This window comes from Crocodylus siamensis, chromosome 10, assembly GCF_052110815.1.
Source record: "Crocodylus siamensis isolate JL-2025a chromosome 10, ASM5211081v1, whole genome shotgun sequence".
Lineage (NCBI taxonomy): Eukaryota > Metazoa > Chordata > Crocodylia > Crocodylidae > Crocodylus > Crocodylus siamensis.
In genome coordinates, this window is record NC_143404.1 from 57,314,766 (window position 1) to 57,336,147 (window position 21,382).

Sequence of the window (21,382 nt, forward strand, 5' to 3'; positions counted from 1 at the left end):
AATGATGAGGGGCTTCTGTATGTGGGCAGAAAATGATAGCTAATAGGAAAAACATTTGCTTAGCAGAATTAGGAGTGTGTGTGGCAGACACTGGGAGTGGATGTTCACTGTTTTTGCAGGGCTGTAAATCACTGTGGTACTTTCTGGCTAAGACTGCCCAGAGGGCTTCACAACTTAGCAGTCTGTGCAGCAGCATTTTAAGTGGATGGGGTTGACTGCTTTTTTTTTTTTCTTTTTTTTTTAAACTATATAAACAGACCTGCCCTTGGTCCAGTAACCTCACTGGAGCATGTGACCCGGACTTTAAGAAACACCCAATAATACAGTAAGGCATTTAAATAATACTTTATTATTTTAAAGTAACTGCTCAGACTCCACTTTCTTTCTAGCCACTTTATTGCCTCACATGAGAAATGAATTAAAGTCCTGTCAGAGTGGGTTTTATCCTCCTTCTTGGTGGATAAGCCACTTTGGAAGAGGCTGCAACAAGCTTGCTGATGGGCCTTATCCCAGAGAGCTTTCTGGTCTCACACTCCTGCCCTGAGCTGACAAGGCTAAGTCCCAGGGTCAATGCGTTGCCTTCTTCTGCCTGGTTGTGACCAGCATGGTAAGGGCTGGGTTTGAGCCTCTGTCCAACAGCTTCATTTTAAAAAAATGGGATAGCAAATCTAGGCTACAGTTAGGAAATGCAGGTGGGTCAATACAAATGGTGACTAACCTGGGTAGAAGGTTTTTTGTGTGTTTTTTCACACAGGTGTAAAACCTGTGCTACCCCTGGTATTTATCCTGCTGTATCTATCCTGCTGTAAATTCTGTTTTTCCAGGTTTAGGAAGGATCAAGCCAATTATTCTTTAAATACTGATGACCCGCTTATTTTCAACTCCACAATCGATACTGATTATAAAATAGCTAAGAAATACATGAACTTCACTGAAGAGGAGTTCAAGAGAGTGGTAAGTTGGCCTGGGAGAGTCTAGGTGAAGTCAGGCTAAATCCTACCCGGAGATATGAAACCAAAGAGATTTTGGTGGAATCAATGATCTGTCGAGGTCTTCTGACCCTAGCATCTATGAATCTATAAATCTATGAAAGCGTGGGGCAGAATGTGGAGTTGTCACATGGGGTGGTGGGAGGATGAGCTGCTGAGACAGCCGCAGCGAGGGGAGAGGACGTGAACTGAGTGCGCATGCAAGCTGCAACCAGCTGTCTGAAATGAATAAAGAGCATGGAGAGGATTCCAATGCTGCTTTGGCCAGCCCGAGATGCAGAGGCACAGCATGTGCAAGTCTAACTGAGTGCTTGGGGATTTGCTGGGACCAGACTGTGGGGTGGGATTCGTTCACCGTGTTCCTCAGACTGACATTGAGCAATAGCCTGTGAGGTGGTGTTGGGAGCAGCGCGCTAACTGCTCTTTGCTGTTCCTCTCCCATGACTGTGGGCTGGACTTTCAGAATGCAGCCTGCAAGTGCTTTGCAATTGCAGTCAATGCAGAGTGGCTGTCTGCTTCTCTGCTGGTGTATATGTGTACTTATATTTTTGCATGCATCTCGGCATGGGAAGAGTTCTGAAAATCTCCCCTAAAAATAGCCCTTTTCATCTGCTTTATACCTAAGATACATGAACAAGAAAATAGTCAGAATGTCATTTGCATGTGGGTAATTACTGGTGCTTTCCATTCACAGTGCATTGGCTTGTTAGGAGACATGTAGATAAATAAAAGCTAAAGAAGTTCTTGAAGTCGCCCTTTCTTCCATAGCTTGGCATTCAACTAGTTTCCTTTTCAGCTAGAGCTGAAATGGCAGAATACAGCTTTGCAGGAGAAACTACTGACCTGATATCAGATACTTCAAGAAAGGGGATTCTCCGCATCCTATAGAGATGATGCATTCTTTAGTTTTTCCTTGCATCTATAAGAAAGCTCCACACCTTATACTCATAACTCCATGGGCAGTTTGGCTGCAAGGTCTTGTTCCCTTCTTGCTCTTGCCAGAGATTTTCTTTTTGTTTAACAACAGGAAGTGTACAACAGAAAGATGCATTGTCCACACCAATGGCAAAGCAAGCCAGGGGTAAGCTTTGATATCACAACAGCAGCAGTTCTGGCTGCCTCTCTTAGGGCCCTGTCCAAAGCCCATTTAAGTCTTTCCCTTTTCTTCAGTAGGTTTTGGATCAGGCTCCTAAACTGCATGTCTTAGAGCCCTGCAGAGTTTTTGAAGACCCAGTGTTTATCTTGGCAGCCTTTGGTTTTTTGCAGACGACTTAGGAGTGGTGGCAGATGTAGCTTTTTGGAAGATGAGACTGCAGAACTGAGCTCCAGAGTAGCAATGTGAACAAGAACTGTTCCTTTTATTTTCACAAACTCACCTGCTAGCTCACATTAATGCTCATATGTCACAAGTCACACTCTGACTTGTTGGTATCATTCAAATACATCTCTTTCTCTCTCCCCACCCCTCCTCCTCTTTCCAGAACATCAATGCAGCTCAAGCCAGTTTCCTGCCTGAGAGAGAAAAGAATGAACTTCTCAATAAGCTGTATGAAGCCTACGGGATGGCCCCCAATAAATCCTGACTTGGCCTCTGCCAGCCAGCATGGTGCAGTAACCTCTCCCCACGTAGACATGACTCCCCTATGTGCTAGTGGGAGCAGCAGGGAGGAGGTGTCCCAGCATCAGCTCCTAATACTGGTATTACTATGCTAACATTTCCAATGCTACACATACATTATAAAGCAACATTTCCATGATCCCTACAGTATATACCTACCTACACCGCATATCCTGGTGCTACATTAATTGAAACCTAATTTTCTATAGTTATGATATGCAAACATATTGGTGCAATTTTCTGGCCTAACTTTGTTGTGGTTGACACCTGTTTTTGTAAAACTATTTCAGGGAGCGAGGTGACCTTTGCTATGTAAACTCATGTCACTTCAGTTCCTCTGCCTTCGCTCATCTGCCTTAGTCCTTGTCTACACTACAAAAATAGCCATGTTTAACTGTGGCCATATTCAAATAATTTTTTCTTGTCTGTAATCTTACTACAAGAACCCTGTGTTAATGCTGATAAGTACCTAAAATCAAATTACAAGGTTTATTCTCTTTTTAATGGAAAGAAAACAGTTATAGCATTGCTTGGCCACTTTTATTTTTAAACATGGTTAATCTTGTATTGTAAACGGAGACTGTGAACAAGATGGAAACCCCAGCAGTTGTTTCACTGAGGTCTTCTTCTTCCAGCAATGTAGTATTTTTTTTTAATTTAACAATTTATTTTGCACTTTTTGGTTTAAAAACATCTGTAAAAGAGGGCCTTAAATTTCTAGAATGTCACTGAATGAAAGAGCATGCATCTCATTGGCTACAGGACTGCACTGTGCATTGGGAAGGCCCAGAAACCTGTTGAGGTGGATTTTTTTGCCTGTCCACATATAAATTTAAAGCAGTTTTTACAACTTCAGGCCAAATTCTTCTCTGGGATTCCCCACTCTGGTATTCTGCATATAGGGGAACTCCTGAGAGCTTCATTTTGTTTCTTTCTATTTTCAAGGATCTTAAAAATATGGTAACCTTCTATTGTCCAGCTTTCTTTCTGACCTAAGATAATCTAAAAGCACTATTAAGAAATGAGTGAACAGATTAATAAGATAGGGTCCAATATCTATTCCAATGACCCAAATATTTTCTAAACTACTTGTGCCATTAGCAGAGTTCTTGCTGGAAGTCATATTTTTAGTATGTTCTGAGAATTTTCAAAGAAAATGTTAACCAGAATTCTTAAGCCAACCTGGTGCATTATGACACTTCTATTGTCTTTGCAGCAAAATGATTGTATCTTTGGTTTACAGTAGGTTCTCTTCTAAGAGTTTGTTTAAAGAGTTAAGAAAGGTATGTGTGTGCTGAGTGCTTCAATATGGCAAGGGACTGCAGAAACCTGTACCACAAAGCTACCAACACCAAAACTGCCTTCGATAAAGGGCTATATTTATCATTACTGTGGATATTGAAAAATGGCTGAAATTGGAGCAGTCAGTCTCAGACATCAAGCCAGGGAATGGGATTCTTCCATTCTTTCCTAGGCTTATAATACTTATTTCACTTGAGTTATAAAATGTTCTTCTTATAAATAGACTGTGCATACATATATATGCAAGTATATATATACATATGTACACATATATATGAAAATGAATGATTTTGTTATTTTTATAAAGCAAATACAGCATCAGTTTTAAGAATGGTGACATTTTTTGAACCAGTTTCCCTTTCTCTCATTTTTTTTGTAATATCTCAAAAATTCACTTTTGAAGAACAACAGTTCACCTCCTGGAGACCCAGAGCAACATGCAAGTCTGGTTTAATAAAGTAACAAGTTTGTATTAAAAGTGTTTCAGAGTTCTATTTGATGAGATAAGGAAATTCTCTGTACTGTAGCTCTACGTGACCCGCCTTAGACTTGTCAGGATAATAGTCTTTGAATCCCAAATGCATTTTTAAAAGGTACCTGCCAGCATTTTGCCAAGATACTAAAAATTAAACAAAAAAATCCACTCACCTTCCAACCTCAATCGTTGTGGTGACAGCAGGAGCTAGAAAAAGTGTTAAATGTTGCAAGGTCTCATTGTTGTCCTAAGGACAACTTTAGAACTTTCTTCTCTCCTGCATTTCTTCCGGCCTGTGCAGACTGTCACAAAAGCAGTGGAGTCAGCACAGTTGCCTTCCTCAGTGTCATCCATCTCCTAACACACCCAGCTTTTCTCATCAGGCTCTTGCTGCTTGAAGAGAGCCTGAAAACCAGATGTGGAGAAAAAAGAGGATGATGGGATCAACCTGCTCTGCCCTCTTAAGTGTAGTTTGGGAAAGGTGTTGTTGAAGTCTGCACTTGTCATCCCATGATAGAATAGATGCAGCAGGAATTAGAAGCAGTGGCCCTATGTAGACATGCAGGTATCTCTCGCTACCTTTGGGGGCCTCTTTCCTCCCAGAAGCAATCCCTTGAAGCCAGGTAAAGTATCTTGGTATTTAAAGTGATGTTGGAGGCTTGTGATACAAAGCATGCGTGTGCCTTGTGTAGGCCACAACTTTCTTGCAGCTGTTGATACAAATTGTTCCAATTTCACACATCATTTCCCCCACAATAATCAAAGAAGGGCACATAGCACTACCAGCAATGACAGTGTTATTAGTGAGCAATGGGCTGTGATTTCTTTTTCTGGCAGGAATCCCAAAACAACACTGGTTCTTTCCTTCCAACCTCTGCAGAGTTTAGTGTTCTGGTGTAAAAATGTTTTTGGAACTCTCCCGTGTGGCCAGAGAGATCTTAGTGCTAGCCTGCTTGTGAGGTCACCCTTGTGTAAAGCTCTCCTGCCACTCTGTGGCAGGATTTCAGAAAGGCCAAGTTCCAGAAGTGGCTCTGGCACTTGGGGCTGCCCACTGCAGTCCTTGGGAGGTCTGTGTACTCAGTACCTCTACAAGCTGGGCTATTACTGAATAATAAGATGCGCTCATTCTTTCAGCATGGTTGATGATAGCTGCTGACCTGGCTTTACAGGGGAAACATGATGCCTGTTGCTTGCTCTCTTGAATGCAAGTGGGCAAAAAGCTTGCAAAGCAGTCTGACTAAATATAACCCTCGAACAGACATGCTGAGCTGGGAGACCTAAAATTAGCTTTTTCCTTACAGTGCTGGAGTTGCGTGGGCATTTGTACTTTCCCTGGCTGTTCCTTTGTGAGTATGGAGAATTCTTCCTCAGTAGGAGGTTGAGAAAAAATGTTGGTATTTTGGATTCATCTTTACCACCGCTCCTCCCCACTCCCCCTTGCCCCAGAGACCCTGAGAACACTGCCTTTTTGTCACTGGTTCCAGTAGGATTGAAATCAGGCTGTTTGAGACCAGTGGCAGCAGGCTACAGCAGGAACTCATTGACCTGCCCAGTCTGTTGTTGGGGTGTCAAAAAGCAGATGCAGCTTTTATCTTGCTGCCAAATCTTTGCTTACTGTGGGTTCTGGGCCACCTTCCTCTTCCCTGTGGCTGTGCAGCTGGCTCATCTCTTGGGACCTATGGAAAATTCTTGAACTCTGACAGTTCAAGTCTTATTTATGGCTTTGTTTTGCTTGATAGAATTTGGACTTGTTTCATTAAGTTCTTTCGTAATTTGTCAAGAAGTCCTTCTAGCCCTAGGGCACTATGGGGGATTTTTTTCCCTCTCCTATTCTACCTTCCTCTGGATGCAGTCTTTCCTGTCATCTTACTGCTTGTAGTAAGTCCTGCAGGGAGTGGTAGATATGACATGGTGGCCCAGTGATTAAAGCTGCCATCTCATGGAAAGATGAGGGGGAATTACTGGGATGCTGATACTAACCCCTTATGCCTTTACTTGAGGTGGTCTGGGGCCCAGTAGCTTTTGGGAGACGTAGGAGGGAAATCCAGCATCAGATCCAGCTGGGCTTTAGTCTGCTTGGGCAGCTTGAGCTGAATTGCTCTTTCCTTCCAAGGTGCATACAGGACTCCGGTTTTGTGCTCTGTGCTCTCTGCTCACCCATCTTCCTCTGGTTCCTCTGGCACTCTGGACACTCCTGAACCAACTTGATGGTGCTTCGCTTATGTGGTTGTACCTGAAAGACCCGTGCTGCAAGCTTTAAATGAAAGCCCTTGAGAAAATAAGTAACTACTTGCAGACAAGCTGTTCTAGAGCAAATGTATGGAGATAAGTGGAATTGCATATTTTATGGAATCTGCTCCCACCCGCAAGGTGTTCAGTATCTGGGAGTGCATTGTGCTCGATGCATCTGTTAATATAGATCCCTTCCCTGTGTTCTCAGCATAGACATGATGTAATTCCATGTGTTGTGAAGAAGAGACAATAACACAAAATCCCCACTCAACTTGGTTAGCTAAGAGCCATGTGTTTATTTATTACAACAAGCTTATAGAGTTTATCAAACAAGTTTTAACACAAAAGCATGTCTCCTAAGAAAGAACGTGTGAAACTTTTCCAGAAATAAATACCTCTGAGCTGTATAGAACTTGAGAGTTTAGTCAGAACTTTGTCAATGGTCAAAACAAAACAAGCCTCTTCTATTAACGGTATCCTAAAATAGTAAAATCCAACTGAAAAGATTTGGGGTTTGGTGCTGCAGTTTGTGAATGGGGTTTGTCCACACACGTGTGAGCTTTGGTCCTTTTCTGAGTGCCACATGGCAGCAGCACAGGTTAACAGTGTTCAGTGTGAATGGAACAGGAATTGTCAATACTCCCAGCTGATTGCCATGACTTGGGGCGACTGCAAAGGCAGCCCAGCCACCAATTCAGATCTAAATAGATGCAGAAAAAAGGTGGAGTGTGGAAAGCACCTAAACCTAATTTATGTAACAGAGAATAAATAAGTCTAAATTTACAGAGTAAGAAAGATGTACCTTGGTAAAGTCTGGTGTGTATATTATTACTGAAATCTTGTTTCCCTATAGAGGAAACTTGCTGCTAAGGCATCTTGAGAGTGGCTCATGTCACTACAAACACTGCAGTGTTCGTCTAAACTGTTGTGGACAGGAGCAGAGTTCTTTTGGAGGTACTAGCCCATTGCAGAGCACCCTGGAGATGTCTGTGAAAACAGTGGTCACAGCAGAGGCATGTAAGGGAGAGCTCGTTCTTCTGGTGTCATTCTCACTTGTCAAAAGATTGATGGACCATTCCTGTGTGGTGTCTCCAGTTCATTCTTCCTCCTATCCTTCCCCACCCTCATAAACATTGCTCTCATGAGGAGGTGCCGCCATCTCGCCCCTCTGGTCTCGTTCCTGGTTCCTTCTCAGAGGAAGTGGCACCTGCCTGGTTTTCTGTAAAATGAGAAAGTTTTAGAAGCAAGTTTGATTAACTGTTGCAACTCAAAAGAGGACACAAGGTGGCTTGGCTAGGTAGGAGACTGCTGCAGTGAGTGCCTCAAAAACCCACGTGAGAAGGTACCCAAGAGGATTAAGGATATTAACTCACAAGCCTCCTGGTTCCTTTTAAGGGGAGACTTGGCCCAGCAATTTTGAACTGCTCCAGCACTGCCTTAGGCTCTTGAGCTGTGCAGAATAACAGTGGCTCCATGCATAGGCTGTGCCCTCACTGCACTTGCTTTCTGCAGAATGGAGATTTAACTAACTGGAACGTGCATGATTTGCTACCATGAGATCCAACAAAACAGATGGCTCCCTAATGCCTTTTCAGGAATAGAGTGCATACTGGTCCAAATAGTGTCACAATTTTGTGAACCTAAATTGCAAACCTGTTACAATTTATCCCCATAAGACTTTGGGGTGAGAAGATCATCAAAAAGAGAAGTCACTGGTTAAGCTGCAGGTTAAACCCCCCCCGCCCCTCCAGCTCCAACCACTATCACCCTGCTGCCACAGCCCACTGTGCAGTGTACACACACAGCACACATCTATGTCCATTCCTGATCTCACTGAGGTCAGTGGCAAAACTATCCAAGAATTTACTGTGGCCAACTACTGGACCCAAGAGCAGCGAGTGCTCTGCTAATGAACGTGCTGGTGTAGGCACAAAGTGTAAAGTATCACTCCCAAAAGGGGAACTGATGGTGTTGGGAAGAACGCTGGGGCAATAAGGGGGGGCTTGAGGAGAGTGAGGTCAGAGCGGGGTGCTACAGAGCAGCCCTGTAGCAATGAGCCTTTTCCCAGCGAGGATCTTGTTTGTCCTGCAGACACAGCATGTGAGTGCTCCTGAATGTACTTTGAATGTCCTGCCAGCTAGCTGCAGAGCTCTCTGCTATATGAATTTGGCTCATATTAGAATCTGCTATCAGCACATTTTAAGGGGCGTTATCAGGACAAGAAGTGTTTTTCAAAACCTTTTTCTATTCTTGTTACAAATAAGACTCAGGGTTTACAGGAAAAAATAAGAAAAACTAATTTACGGTCACATCTGGAGATAATTAATAATTTTACTGGGATAACCTAAACAGACCAGCCAGTTTAACTTTGCATTGAGTCACTTTGATTTTTATCCTCTTAAATTAGTATTGGTGGCAGGACAGCATGTGTTACATTAGTGTGGTGGTTATAAAGAAAGCATTACAGGGGAAACTTATCTAAAAAAGGAAAACTAAATGTTTCTTTTATATTAGCCAATCGTGGTTGGTTTGTTTCCTAAAGCTTGGATTTCTGTGAACCCAACCGAGGTTTAATGTGCCTTGAAACAATTCCTTGTACTTTGTTACAAACGCCTGGACTTAAACCTTCAGCAAATGAATTTCCACAAGGAGTCAGATTGAGGTGTGCAGTGTCCCCCCTTTATGATTTAGAGCGTAAACAGACACCACACACATAACAAGGAGTTCCTGTCAACTGGGAATCTAAGGTTGGACCAATATGCCCTTTAAATAAGTCACTGGCACTAAGGAAAAATAAACAATTCCTTGTGAAAGTGCTTGGTCCTTCTTCAGGTCATCTCTGACTCATAAATATGCAGAAACGTAAGTGAAGTTCAATAATCTGCCTTCTTACATTACTCTATAGTAGCCACATTTCCTTGACATCCATGGCAATTTGCTTCCACTGTTCACTCACCTGATGCTTCAATTGAGAGCTCACTTATGTTGCCTGCCAGCTTGCGCATGCTGATAGCGCTCGCATCTCCTTGGATGTCATGGACAGCGTTCCTTCGACCAGCACGATCGCAGGAAATGAAGTCACTGTATGTAGCCTCTACCTCCATTACTTCATTTGCATTGCCAAATGTGTGTGAATCCCTGTGGAGAAAAGACAGCTGTGAAGCAAGAGGTCCTCAAAGAGTCCTTGGTGCATTCTTTTCAGTGGCCCATTCAGCTCATTTAATCTGAATGGAATTCAATGGTAGCCTGATAAAAAAAAAAATCCCTAATAATTTCTGTTTTGGAAACTCCCCCAGTAGAGCCCCTGGATAATAACTGTTGTCAATTCACATGGGTGCAACCTTTTTGTAACCTTGATCCCTGTCAGGAGTGGCCAGACAGAAGATGTTTGTGTCTGAACAGTGCCCAATGCCTTTTTGTGTCAGGCTGTTGTTGCTCCTTCTGCCTTCGCAACCAAGAAAAAAGAGGCTGTTCCTGTTCAGCCCTCTCCTTTATGAGTCATGAAAAAATCATTGGAAATGGCTGTGCTGCTTTCTACAGAAACCCCCTTTTGGCTACTACAAGCTGTGTTCCAGTCAGGCTGTGACCTCGTGCTGACGTGCTCCTTGGATGACGCTTGATCACTTCGGCTATTTTTGGGCCAGCCTATTTGGATCTCTTGTGGAGGCCCCCACCTCATCAATTCACAATAAAGCCACCCTGCTGCTGGGACTTCTCTCCCATGGCCCTGCCTGCCCGGGTGGTTCAAGTGGTGCTATAGTCATCCAGCCTTCCTGAATCATCCAGCTTGCCTGTGTGCACCATATGGCAGAAGCAGGGGAAGATCCAAGCGGGCTACAGTTGTACCCTCCTTTGCACTCCTGCTCCACCTAAACTTTAAAGCCAGATGCCTGGGAGAGGCAGCAGCATTTCTATTTAGACAATGCTGATGGGGTCAATTGACTTTATGGTTCATTATCATCTCCCTTATTCTTGATAACCTTTCTTCACTCCCTGTTAACAACCCTGTCTCTCTTTTTTAATATTCTTCATGCTCCACAGCTCAAACTATCCTTTCTTCTGCAATGTTGCTCTCTGTTAGCCATCCCTGGTAATGTCTCTCTTCTATTTCACAGTCTTGAAGATTGCTAAAAACCTTAACTCAGGTGTGATAATATTAACTCAGGTGTAGAAATGACTGACAATGAACTACTGGAGGCACGGTCAAGAAACTCAAGACAGCTACATTTTGTTTGATGAATCTGAATAAGAGATATATATTTAACTATAATGATTACAGGACTAATGAGACTATATCTTTTGACTATTTCAGCTACTTTTTGTCTAGTTTGTTGTGCTTTTTTAAAGTTTATAAATAATCTAGGAAATCAGTGCACATTCCAAGAGTTATATTTGTTTTTGCTTTGATCTTAAACTGAATAATTTAGTACTAGCCCCCAAGCACATAAATAAAACATAATTTCCCTTTAACTGGAGAAATATGTGCTGTGTTATATGTGATGATGTCCACACCATTTGCAGCCCCCCTGTTCAAAAATTGAAATCAACTGATGGGCAGAAGAGCTTAGACTGTGCTGTGTTTAACCTATGGGGCATGGAATTTACAGGAGCAAAGACAAAGCCCTGCTAGCTCTCTGTCCGGTGCTGCAACAAGGCCTGTTGCATGATCTGAGGGCAGTACATTTCACCCTGATGCTGCAGAGGGAATGGAGACTGCATTCGAGTTTGACCTTACCCTTTGGCCCCAAACCCTCAGAAATGCCATAGGAACTTTGCCCACAAGCTTGTTGGGTGCATGCACTTGAGAGGGTACCTGTGTTAAATTTGGATCCATAAATGGGAGGGGCCCCTATCTCTTCTCACAAGTCAGGTAGAGCAGATTGAGGTCTTTTGGTTCATAGGCCAGTCAGGACTGACCTCAGCTGATGAAAGTTGTCAGGTTCATACCCAAAGGTAGACAGATAACCATAGAAGTGTTCTGTTAAGCTACTCTGAAGTAAGTTAATGAGTGCAATTCAGACTTTCCATGAGCTCCTCTGGGGCTCATTTCTCTGCCAAACTCAGACTGCAAAGAAATGTTGAGAACAGCTAGGCAGCTGTGGCCTGCACATACCTTGTGAGCCAGCTCCTAGTTCAGTCTGATTAGTATTCCAGTAGCTTGTTTTCATTTGAGTTGATGCTTTAACTTGCAGTGTTCGTACAGAACATGCTGTTCAGAGACCACAGCACGATTCCAGGGATATGAAAAAACTAGCGCTGCCTCTAAGCCTGGAGCTAGCCATGAATTTCACTTGGAAGTCTGACTTCACTCTGGAAATCCAGCACTTTTGATTCACTGTTGTGTTTATAACATCCATATTTGGCTTATCAACATGCAGGTAAAAGGTTAACAGTTCTTTTCAGATGCTGAGCTACTTCAAGGAGTTTTGTTTGAATGCTTTGTGAGACCCTGGCCTTGTCATCTATACATAAGATCAAATTTCTGGGAACTTGAATCTTACCTAGTTATATGTTTTGTGGTTAGACATGAGGTCAAGGAGCCAATTTAGTTCCTTTCCAAATTGAGCTCAGCACTGAGCTTCCTTAGGCAGAAGCACAATCTTGCCTACTCATTTCAGACAATAATGTGCCAGGAAATGATATGCATAAAGATGATTATCCCTTAATCTGACTGCTTGTGTCTAACTTGCTTTCTTTTAGTAACCCGGTCCCTAAGTGAATCACTTCCTGTCTTCAGTTCCAAAGAAGTATGTAGATAAGTAAGGTTATGTTTGTTACCTATCACGAGCTGGGCTCTGTATATGGATTATATCCTGAAAAGCCTGTGCTACTGCAGAGCATAGTGTCTTAAAGCAGCCCAAGGAGCTGTTGGCAGCAGCCTGATCACTGCTGCCAAACCTTAGATTTTACCATCCATGTAAAGGTATAAAACAGTACTTTCTGGTCAGGAAAGCCAAAAAACAGCTCCAAAACTCATGCCCAAATAGTTCTTAAAAGGGCTCTGAGAAGTCAGGGCTAAAAACTGGTCTAATCTATGCTGAAGGTGAAAGCCTCTGTCAACGAGGAGTCTCCTCTCCAGCCTATGTCTCCTGTCACCACAAAAAACACCTGAGCCAGAGCTCACAAACACTTGGGAAGGGGAACAGTGTCTGCAGACTAGGATGGAGTAACTCAGTCAAAAGGGCTGGGCATGTCTACACATGCATTAATGTGCTATAGTTACTGCACATTACATTTGGTACTTGTATAATCAAGTCTTAAATTAATGCGCAGTAACCAGTGTTACTGTGCAGTAGTGCTGGCACATGCCTTTTTAGTGACACTACTGTACAGTAACCTAATAATGCACTGCAGTAGTGTATTATCAGTTTGTGCTGTGACGTGTTACTGTGTAGTATTATTAGAGAAATGCAAGCCCTTCTGTATTAAACAGTCCCAGATGTTTGTTGATAGCTTGTGTGGAAGAGTGGGTAGGGTGTGGAAGGGGAAGAAATAGCAGTCAACGAGTATAAAAGATTAAATCTTCCTTTATCGTGAGTTTGGGCAAAATGCCTAGGTTCAGCCCCTGAAAACATTAATAAAACTGGTTCATTTTAGCTGCTTTCGAGACTCTCTTTGAATATCAACATGTCAGGAAGTGCTGGGGTTGGCTCAGTTGCTGGATGTTGGATTTGAAAAAGGCCTTGTAAGGCCCCGAATGAAATGTGCTCCTTGAGAACCCTGACTTAGAAAAGTCAAAGCAAGAAATTAAGACACTGCAGTAAATGCAGCTCAGGAGAGTAAGGAACCTCCCTGGAGCCCAGATCCTCTTCAACTAATGGGGCAAAACTGCCCCAATTCCCCAGAGCTGAGTGCTGAACAGATTGCTGGCAGAAGACAAAAACAGAGGTAAGGGGAGGGGACTGACGGAGCTGTACCAATCACATGCCACTTACAGTGATCTTGGCATGTGGAAATCTTGCTTTAATGATAAGCTGTAGTAGCTGAGCAGGGAAGGGAGTCTGACCTATCACCTCAACTCTTCTGACTGGAACAGCTGCTCTGTGTGTTATGTTAGGGCAGGGGCAGGCAAAGTCTGGCCCGTGGGCTGGATCGGGCCCATGGCAGACTCTGTTTCCCAGCAGCCCCTGCCTCATCACTGCTGCCAATTTCTGTGGAGACCCCAGCAACAGTGGGGCCATGACAGCGCAGGGCCTGGGTTTCCATGGAGACCGGCCCCGGCAGTGCTGGCAGGGTGCACAGCGGGGCGGCAAGCTGCTCCGGGGCTGGGATCTTGCAGTACTGACAGCGTGGTTCAGAGCCGGGGCAGCACTGTGATCCACTGCCTACGTGCCTCGGGCAAGGGTGTGCAGGCAGTGGATTTCAGCTCTACCCCAGCTCCAGACTACACTGTCACCACTGCAGGATCCCGGCTGTGGAGCAGCTCCCTGCCCAGCCAGTGCTGCTGGGGCCAGTCTCCATGGAAACCCCAGCCCTGTGCTGCTGCTGGGGTCTCCCTAGAAACCGGCTACAGCAATGTGGGCAGGGGCTGCTGGAAAATGGAGTCTGGCAACCAACCAGATGTTGGTTGTTTTGTCTATCCTGGTGTTAGGGTGTGAGGCCTTGTTGAAGTCTCTTGTGTTCCTGTGCTTCTCTCTTTAAATAACAGCCACTACCTCAGTTCCACGTGGCTTTTTGTTGGAGATTCAGTGGCAGAGATCCTGACCACAGTGTGCCTTAGGCTTAGAAGACTCCTACCTCCTCCATTGGAGGATAGTGACTGGCCCATTACAGCTGTGTCTGTGCTGAGGACTGTCTGAAATTGTTTGCTCTAGTGCCTGCGTATCAATGGTGGAGGTGCTAGTGTAGACAGGACTCTGGCATTCTTCTGTTCATGTCATCTAATGCTGATTACAGAAGGTCTAAATACCAGGGTGAAAGAAGTGCTGATAATTTGCTTACACCACTAGCACTGCACTGATGGGGGCATTTTGTAGCTAAAGCCTGTGGGCATGGTGAGGTCACTCGTTTGAGCAAAAGAAGGATATGCGATGCGTTTTAATTTGCCTTTCATTTTTCCTAAAGTACAGACCATCATCTTTCTCCAGGTGCTGCAGCCTGTGGTATGGTTCTGTGTCCAGCTGAGCCACCACGTTTATGTTCTTGGTTGTGGTCTACCTTGTCTTTGATTACCTGATACTGGCAACATTGCTTCTCCTGCAGGGAACAGAACTGATACTATTGCCTACAATCTATAGCAGGAGCTTGTTCTTTGCTGGGATAAGTTCTGGCCTTTTCCTTAGCACAGTGTCCTCATGCTAGCCTTTCACTATTGGCTCACAGCTCTTGCATATTAATGATTCTAGCAAATAGGGTTTTCTTTATAGCCAGAGTCTGGTGCATAGAAATGTAGTAAAAAGTACCAGTGCCCTCTGCAGCATAAGAAAGGACATGGTAACAGGAAGAAGGTGGGCAATGGAAACCATGTGATTACATCTGAGAAAAAATCACCAAATTGGCTGTGGGCTCCTTGCTTGTTCTCAACTTGGGATTTCTCAAGGCTCGGAGTCAACAGATTTCTGTCAGACGCAAACACACTAAGAGTTGAGTAAGGGGCATCATCCCTGTCTCCCAGAAGAAGATCACAGCTGCCTCTTCTCCTTCTCGTTCTTTCCTGTTGTCTGTACTGCCCTTACAGATTTCATAGACATTAGGAGCTGGAAGGCATCTTGCAAGATTATCGAGTCCAGCACCCCCGTCATAGTAAGGAAGGAAGTCTGCTGGGGTCAAATGCTCCCAGCGAGATAAGCACCCAAGCATTTTCTGAATGAGTCCAGAGTAAGTGCTTGCACCACCTCTAAGGGGAGTCTGTTCCAGAACCTGGACACTCGGACTGTAAAAAAGTTTTTCCTTATGTCTAGTCTAAATCGGCCTTCCAGAAGTTTGTAGCTGCTAGACCTTGTTATCCCTCAGGGAGCCATGGGGAACAAGTGTTCTCCCAGATCCTGATGCACCCCCCTTATATACTTATAGGCTGCCACCAAGTCCCCCCGAGCCTTCTCGTCACCAGGCTGAAGAGTCCCAAGTCCCTCAGCCTCTCCAAACCTAACTTGCACCCTCACCTGCATCGTAACAGTTGCATTTAAAATAAATCCTTTGCCTCTCTCTGAGTATGACTTCTGGATGGGAGACTCAGGATTAATACTAAGACTGGGAGAGGTCTTGATCTTCAGAGATTGACCATGCTATGAGACTGAAACAAATTTGATCTTGTAAAGGAACCTCGCTCGCTCATTTGCACTGAAGACCACACAGCACACTGTGAAAGGTGAAGTTCATCATTTGACCAAGGACTTAAATTTGTGTGAGAGGTGTAGAGAGCAGACAAATAAATAAGCCAGCTAAAACAGCAGTAGTTAAACAATGTGCCTGACACCAGAGGTTCTCGTTATTTGTATCAGTGATTCATAATATGACTGTAGTTGGAGGGGACTGGTTTTGGTAGGATCTTTGGAAGGAGACTTTGCCCTTACAGTGTTGCAAGGAAAGGGGAGATTTTGATATTTCTGCAAGTGCAGATCCTGGGCTATGGAGCACTTGGTTTGGTGAGATTCTTCCACAGTGCGGTTCTTGTGGGAGGATCATCTTAGCCAGAAGGTGGCAGATGAGGCTCATTTTCTATTACCATGGGCTCCTCCTTCAGTGTCGGGCTGGGAATGCACAATGAAGCTGAAGGACAGCTGTCAGCAGATCCTGGTAAGACAGCAGGATTTTTGTGGCAGTCTAGCATGACTTGCACTGCTAGATCGTCTAGGGACCTAGCCGCGGTCCCTTGTTCTGCTCTTCTCTTTGGAAAGCTCCTGCTGAACAAAGCAAAGGATGGAAAGTCGAAAGATGTCACCCCGTTTTATTTTAAGGGGCTGATTGTTCCCATGAGGTATTTCTGCGAAGGTGCAAATGAGTCTCTAATATGAGTGAATTTCAGTCACTGAAAATGTCTCTTTACATTGTCTCCTCCAGCAGCAGGACTGGAATCTACATCAGTGCTATGCTGGAATAATGTGGCAGTGGAAGAGGTACTCAGAAAGCACTGGGATTTAATCTTGCATTATAAACTGACTTTCTACCTCTGTTTTTAATATCCATTTTGGGTTCATAGAGGAGGAGCGAATTCAAGGAGTAATCAAAGAGGCAAGCTTCTGCCAAGAATCCCATGAATAAGTGTGTGTCCAGTTTAGTAGTTTATTAATAAACCAGTGCACAGATATTTCCAAGGCATTTTGTAAAGGGGTTTCCAAATGCCAGGGAGGGTCATTTCCTTTCTCTCTTTCCCGTTCACTGTTTAAAGTAACATAAACAGCAAATGCATCACTGAGTAGCCTGTGAGCACAACTGCACTGAACGAGATTTTCAGATGAAGAAAGGACTTTTGGTAACAGAGACAAGAGAGCCTGTCCAAAGCAGTCTCGATGCTGACTGTTGTTTATCAATATTCTCGCAAACCTCTCAGCACTGCTTGGAGAGAAGGCTCCTGCATTTCAGCTCAGGGAAGAGGATAATGTTCATCCAAGAGGAAATGAAGAGCTAAGACCTTTTTTGTCAGGGCAACAGGCTTAGCTGTTCAGAAAAGACGTTTCAGAAAAGCAGGGGCTAGCAGAGGACTCGCTTGCTTTGCTGAAATAATTCTGATTTGGCAAACCGACTGCCTGGCCTCTGCTGCTTTTTCCTTCATGTGTTATGGGGACTGGCGTGAAACAACATGTCTGGAGGAATACTTGCCTTGCCTGTACTGACTTGGCCCCTGCACTTTGAGCAGTCTCGTTGTTGTGCCTCACTGTTGTATCCCAAAGGAGATTCAATTACAGCGGCTCTCAGTCCCCCACTGGCTCCTTTGTGCTTCCAACAGCTCTGGCCCAGAGAACCAACCTACTGTACGTAAGTCTTCAGACCCAGGCACTTCCATCAGAGCTGAATTTAAGTCATTTGAGGCCTGCTACAAATGCAAAGGGCTAAATGATCCAGCCCTTATAGTTTTTGCCTGTTACGGTGCATCGACAAGCTTGAGACTGGGCAGTTTCTCCTGGGTCCATTCCTCTATCAGACTGGCAACTTGATAGTTCCCTTTTCTGCTTCTCACCATCTCCCAGGATGGCGGGTCAGTGAATGACAGCTAAGAACTGCAGCTAAGTTCTCCCCCAAATGGAGGATGCCCATGTGCAGCGGTTTGGCACAGTCAAATGCCTGTGGGCCCAGATACAGCTCCTTTGCCTCTCTTACAAGCTAAGCCATTCTGGAAATCTGCTGATGACTTGGGCTAACCCTTCCAGTAGCATCACTGATTTCCTTGACTTTTAAGAGTCACATGTATATGCCATGCTTTAGATCCTGAGAACTGGTTAAACAGGAACTCCTACTGCACAATTACCATTCAACATCACTATGGCACTCAACCTCTACCTTGTGACAGGATGTTTGGCTAGGACAGGACTCTGACGTGACAGTTCTCAGTGACAGACCCAGAGGAAGCAATACCTGTCCTAATCCTAGAGTGCTGTTATGATGGAGGCTGAGGATAAACTTGTTGAGGCTGATGCTTGGGACAGCTGCCTGTCATTCAGATAAGTGCAGGATAAGAGCCAGCTTCCAAAGCCACAAGCAAGATGGGTCAGAAACCAAAATGTGTGGACAGGGAGGTTTTGCTGGGGTATCATTTGATGGATGTGTGCGCCTGTGGGAAGCAGCACCCAGAGGCAGGCAAAGAAAGTAGAAGGAAAGACAAGCAGAGGAAAAATGTTGGCAGCATGGCTTTCTGGAAAGAGCCATGAGAGAGAGCCTTTTGGGCAGTGAAGGATGGAAAGAGCTGTGGGACTGTGATCGTCCTTGCCTCCTGGCATTTGTTCCTACTTGGCTTGGGGAAACAGGTAAATGTGGGTCTATACTGCCTCCGTGGTGCTCTCAAGATTGCTTCTGAAAAGTAAGTCCCACCTACTTGCTCTGTACTCTCCAAACTGGATGCACCAGGGACATCCCCAGCCCCTACTCATGAGATCTCTGTCTCTGCTATGCTTGAGAGATGCAGCGGGAGGGATCTCTGGAGTGTCCTCACTGCCTCAGTTCTGGGTTTGGAGACTATGGCATGAATAAATGGGGCAGCCTTGAGAGCACTGAGGAGGCACCATAGTCATACCCTTTGGGTACATGCTTTGTAAATAAACAGGTATTTCTTTGGTGCAATCCTGGCTCAGTTATCAGATCTTCCTCCTGACCGAACCAACCCTACATGGCCCCAAATGCTGACTAACCACTTGGTCAGTAGGAGCAACACTGGGGCCCAGACTGAGACTAAGTTTCTTACAGGAAAAACTAAGAGTTAGTATTTTTGTTGAATCAAGATAGAGCAAAGAATGGAGGTACCAAAAAGGGTTCAAACAAGAACTGGAGACTTCACAAAAGAAACTAAAATGTCATGTGAAAGCTTTTGAGAAAGGACTGAGAGATGACCTACAGTTGGAAAAGAAAAATCTCTGAGGCAGTTGCTAGAAAGTGAAGCACATTGAGAAGTCCAGCTCCAGGACTCCAAATCTGGAACGGCCACACAGGTTGTAAAGAGGACCAGCATCCTAAAAGTCATGACTTGGGAGGCTTCCCAAAGAGGGAGACCAAGAAATCTCTGGCTATCTTGGAGTTTGCTCCCAGAGGAAAATCACGAGAGACTTAACGAGCTTGAAAAATCACTTTAAGAAGGAAACTAGACCAGTGCGAAAGTCATCTGCCTGGGCTTGGAATTGAGCCAACCAGAAAAACTTGAGTGAGGCTGGATATTTGCAATGCTTTTCTACCCTGATCATAATGCCCAGAGAGAACACTTTGGATTGTCCCAACTTAAAATGGTATAGAAGTCTATCACCAAAACGCCCTGGGTGGTTTATCTGACTCAGCCAAATGAATGGCTGGGAATCCGAACAGAGATGGTATTTCTAACAGCCAGTCTGAATGGCCCAGTTCTGATGATGCTCCAGAACTTACCTCCAGAAAAGAGATGGAGTTATACAGTTATCTGGTACAAAGCTTTGGCATTTGCTTTGGAATCACTCATAAATCTGAGCTGGCCAGTACTATACATATCAAAGAATGAGGAGCAAAAAAGAAGAGATCCTGATATCAACTGGCAGAGGAGACTTGTGTTCCTGATGCATCCAGATACCAAAGACACCTTCGACAATAAATAAGTAAAGAACCAACATACTGGTGCCCAGCTAGACTTGAACATGTAGGCCCATATCAATAAAAGAAGGGTAATGACACTCCAAGAATCTGTGGGATCTGCTGCAGAACTTGAATCTTTCTTTGTAGTAGTTCACCAGAACAGGAAGCAGCTACTGGCGTGAGAGAGAAGTTAACCATCTTGAGCCTGTAAGTGCAACTCTATCTAGTGCATATGACAGGAAGGGGATTCCAATCTGGTTGCAAACCATTTTGATCAATTAGAGAAAGAGATACATTTGTGGCTTGTAAACGAGCAACAGTGCAAAAATTAAGGGGAACGGGTTAGTTAAATGGTGGCACTGTAGAAAAACCTGGCCACAAAAAAGGAGGGTTATTTATAAATGGGCAGGACAGCGCATCACAGATGTTAAGTGAGAGCCCCTCAGCCTTTCAGGAAATGGGGACACCAAACTAACAAGGCAAAGCTGGGGAGTAAACAACAGCTGGGCATCTAAAAAGCAATAATAAGAGTTTGGCTACCGAATGTATAATAGGAACTGTGAAAAGCACTGGAACAGTGGACACCTGCTCAAACACAATCATTATTAAACCAGATGCACTAAAAGGGCAAGGGGATAGGAGATCCAAGACAGAACAATCAAACTGGTTTCAAATGGAAACAATGGCCATGGAAAGGGCACCCATCCAACTCTGAGAAGGTTGGGTTTGAAACCCGTACCTCTGGATTGGAGTAAGGAGTCTGGATAGCTAAGGTGGTAGGTGAGCTATTAATCAGTCTGAATTTCAGTAACTGTGTAAATAAATGCTACAGTGTCTTCAAATTCAGTCTCTCAAAATTCCCTTTAAAGATGTGTCTCCAGTAAAGCAACTGGCCTGTAGACAAATGGTTTGCAGTGAGCCTGTTGTCCTACCAGCAGGGGCGGAAACAACAAGAGCAGATTATTTGCTAGGGTAGCTTTCCAACAGAGGAAAAATGGGAAATAGCTGAGGCTAATTCAAGACACAGGTTCTTGAGAGAATCTTGCTTGCTAAAGTTCTGGTGGATCTGAAGCAGGAGTAGATCCCTACTTACCTGCTAATGGTTTCTGATGAGCAGCAAATAGTGGGAAAGACTGCAAAATGTAAACTGTTGAATCTAGTCAAGGTTTGGAAAGATGAGAACTACAAGGGAGAAAGGGGTGGAAGTGAGGTCCATGAGTCTCTAGTGCACTTATTCCAGCTCAGGGCTATATACTTAAATAGAATCCAGAGTTATTCTCACAATGCAATAAATGTAGTACCAGACTGGTCCAGCATAAGACTGATACTGTGGAAAAGCAGCCCATGGAACAGTCACCTCACCTTCGCAAAGAGAAAAGAAGCCTGATAACCCTTTGAAGAAATACCGGTATAAGCTGAAATCCATAACTGAGCTTTCAGTCAGCCTGAGCCTCTCCCATCGTTCTGGTTAAGAAAGAAGTTGGCAGCACCAGATACAGTGTGCTATACATTTTGCAGGATTCTTACCCAGTGGCTGATACCCTGAGCCTGTGTCAGGTTCAGACTGGTTTTTCACACTGG

At 44.3% G+C, this 21,382-nt stretch overlaps 2 protein-coding genes across 2 annotated transcripts in view; one reads left to right on the forward strand and one right to left on the reverse strand.

Annotated features, from left to right (window-relative positions):
- Nucleotides 1-4,387, forward strand: part of ADA (adenosine deaminase) — a 39,742-nt gene extending 35,355 nt beyond the window's left edge. The window contains exons 9-11 of the mRNA XM_090020524.1: nt 258-325; nt 825-954; nt 2,471-4,387. Of these exons, the coding sequence (XP_089876650.1) occupies nt 258-325; nt 825-954; nt 2,471-2,572 (300 nt within the window). The 3' untranslated portion in view covers nt 2,573-4,387. The remainder of the gene's footprint in view (nt 1-257; nt 326-824; nt 955-2,470) is intronic.
- A 2,505-nt stretch (nt 4,388-6,892) lies between these two features.
- Nucleotides 6,893-21,382, reverse strand: part of PKIG (cAMP-dependent protein kinase inhibitor gamma) — a 33,638-nt gene continuing 19,148 nt past the window's right edge. Inside the window, exons 3-4 of the mRNA XM_090064921.1 lie at nt 9,573-9,754; nt 6,893-7,835 (exon numbers count right to left, since the gene is read on the reverse strand). Of these exons, the coding sequence (XP_089921047.1) occupies nt 7,756-7,835; nt 9,573-9,720 (228 nt within the window). The 5' untranslated portion in view covers nt 9,721-9,754 and the 3' untranslated portion in view covers nt 6,893-7,755. The remainder of the gene's footprint in view (nt 7,836-9,572; nt 9,755-21,382) is intronic.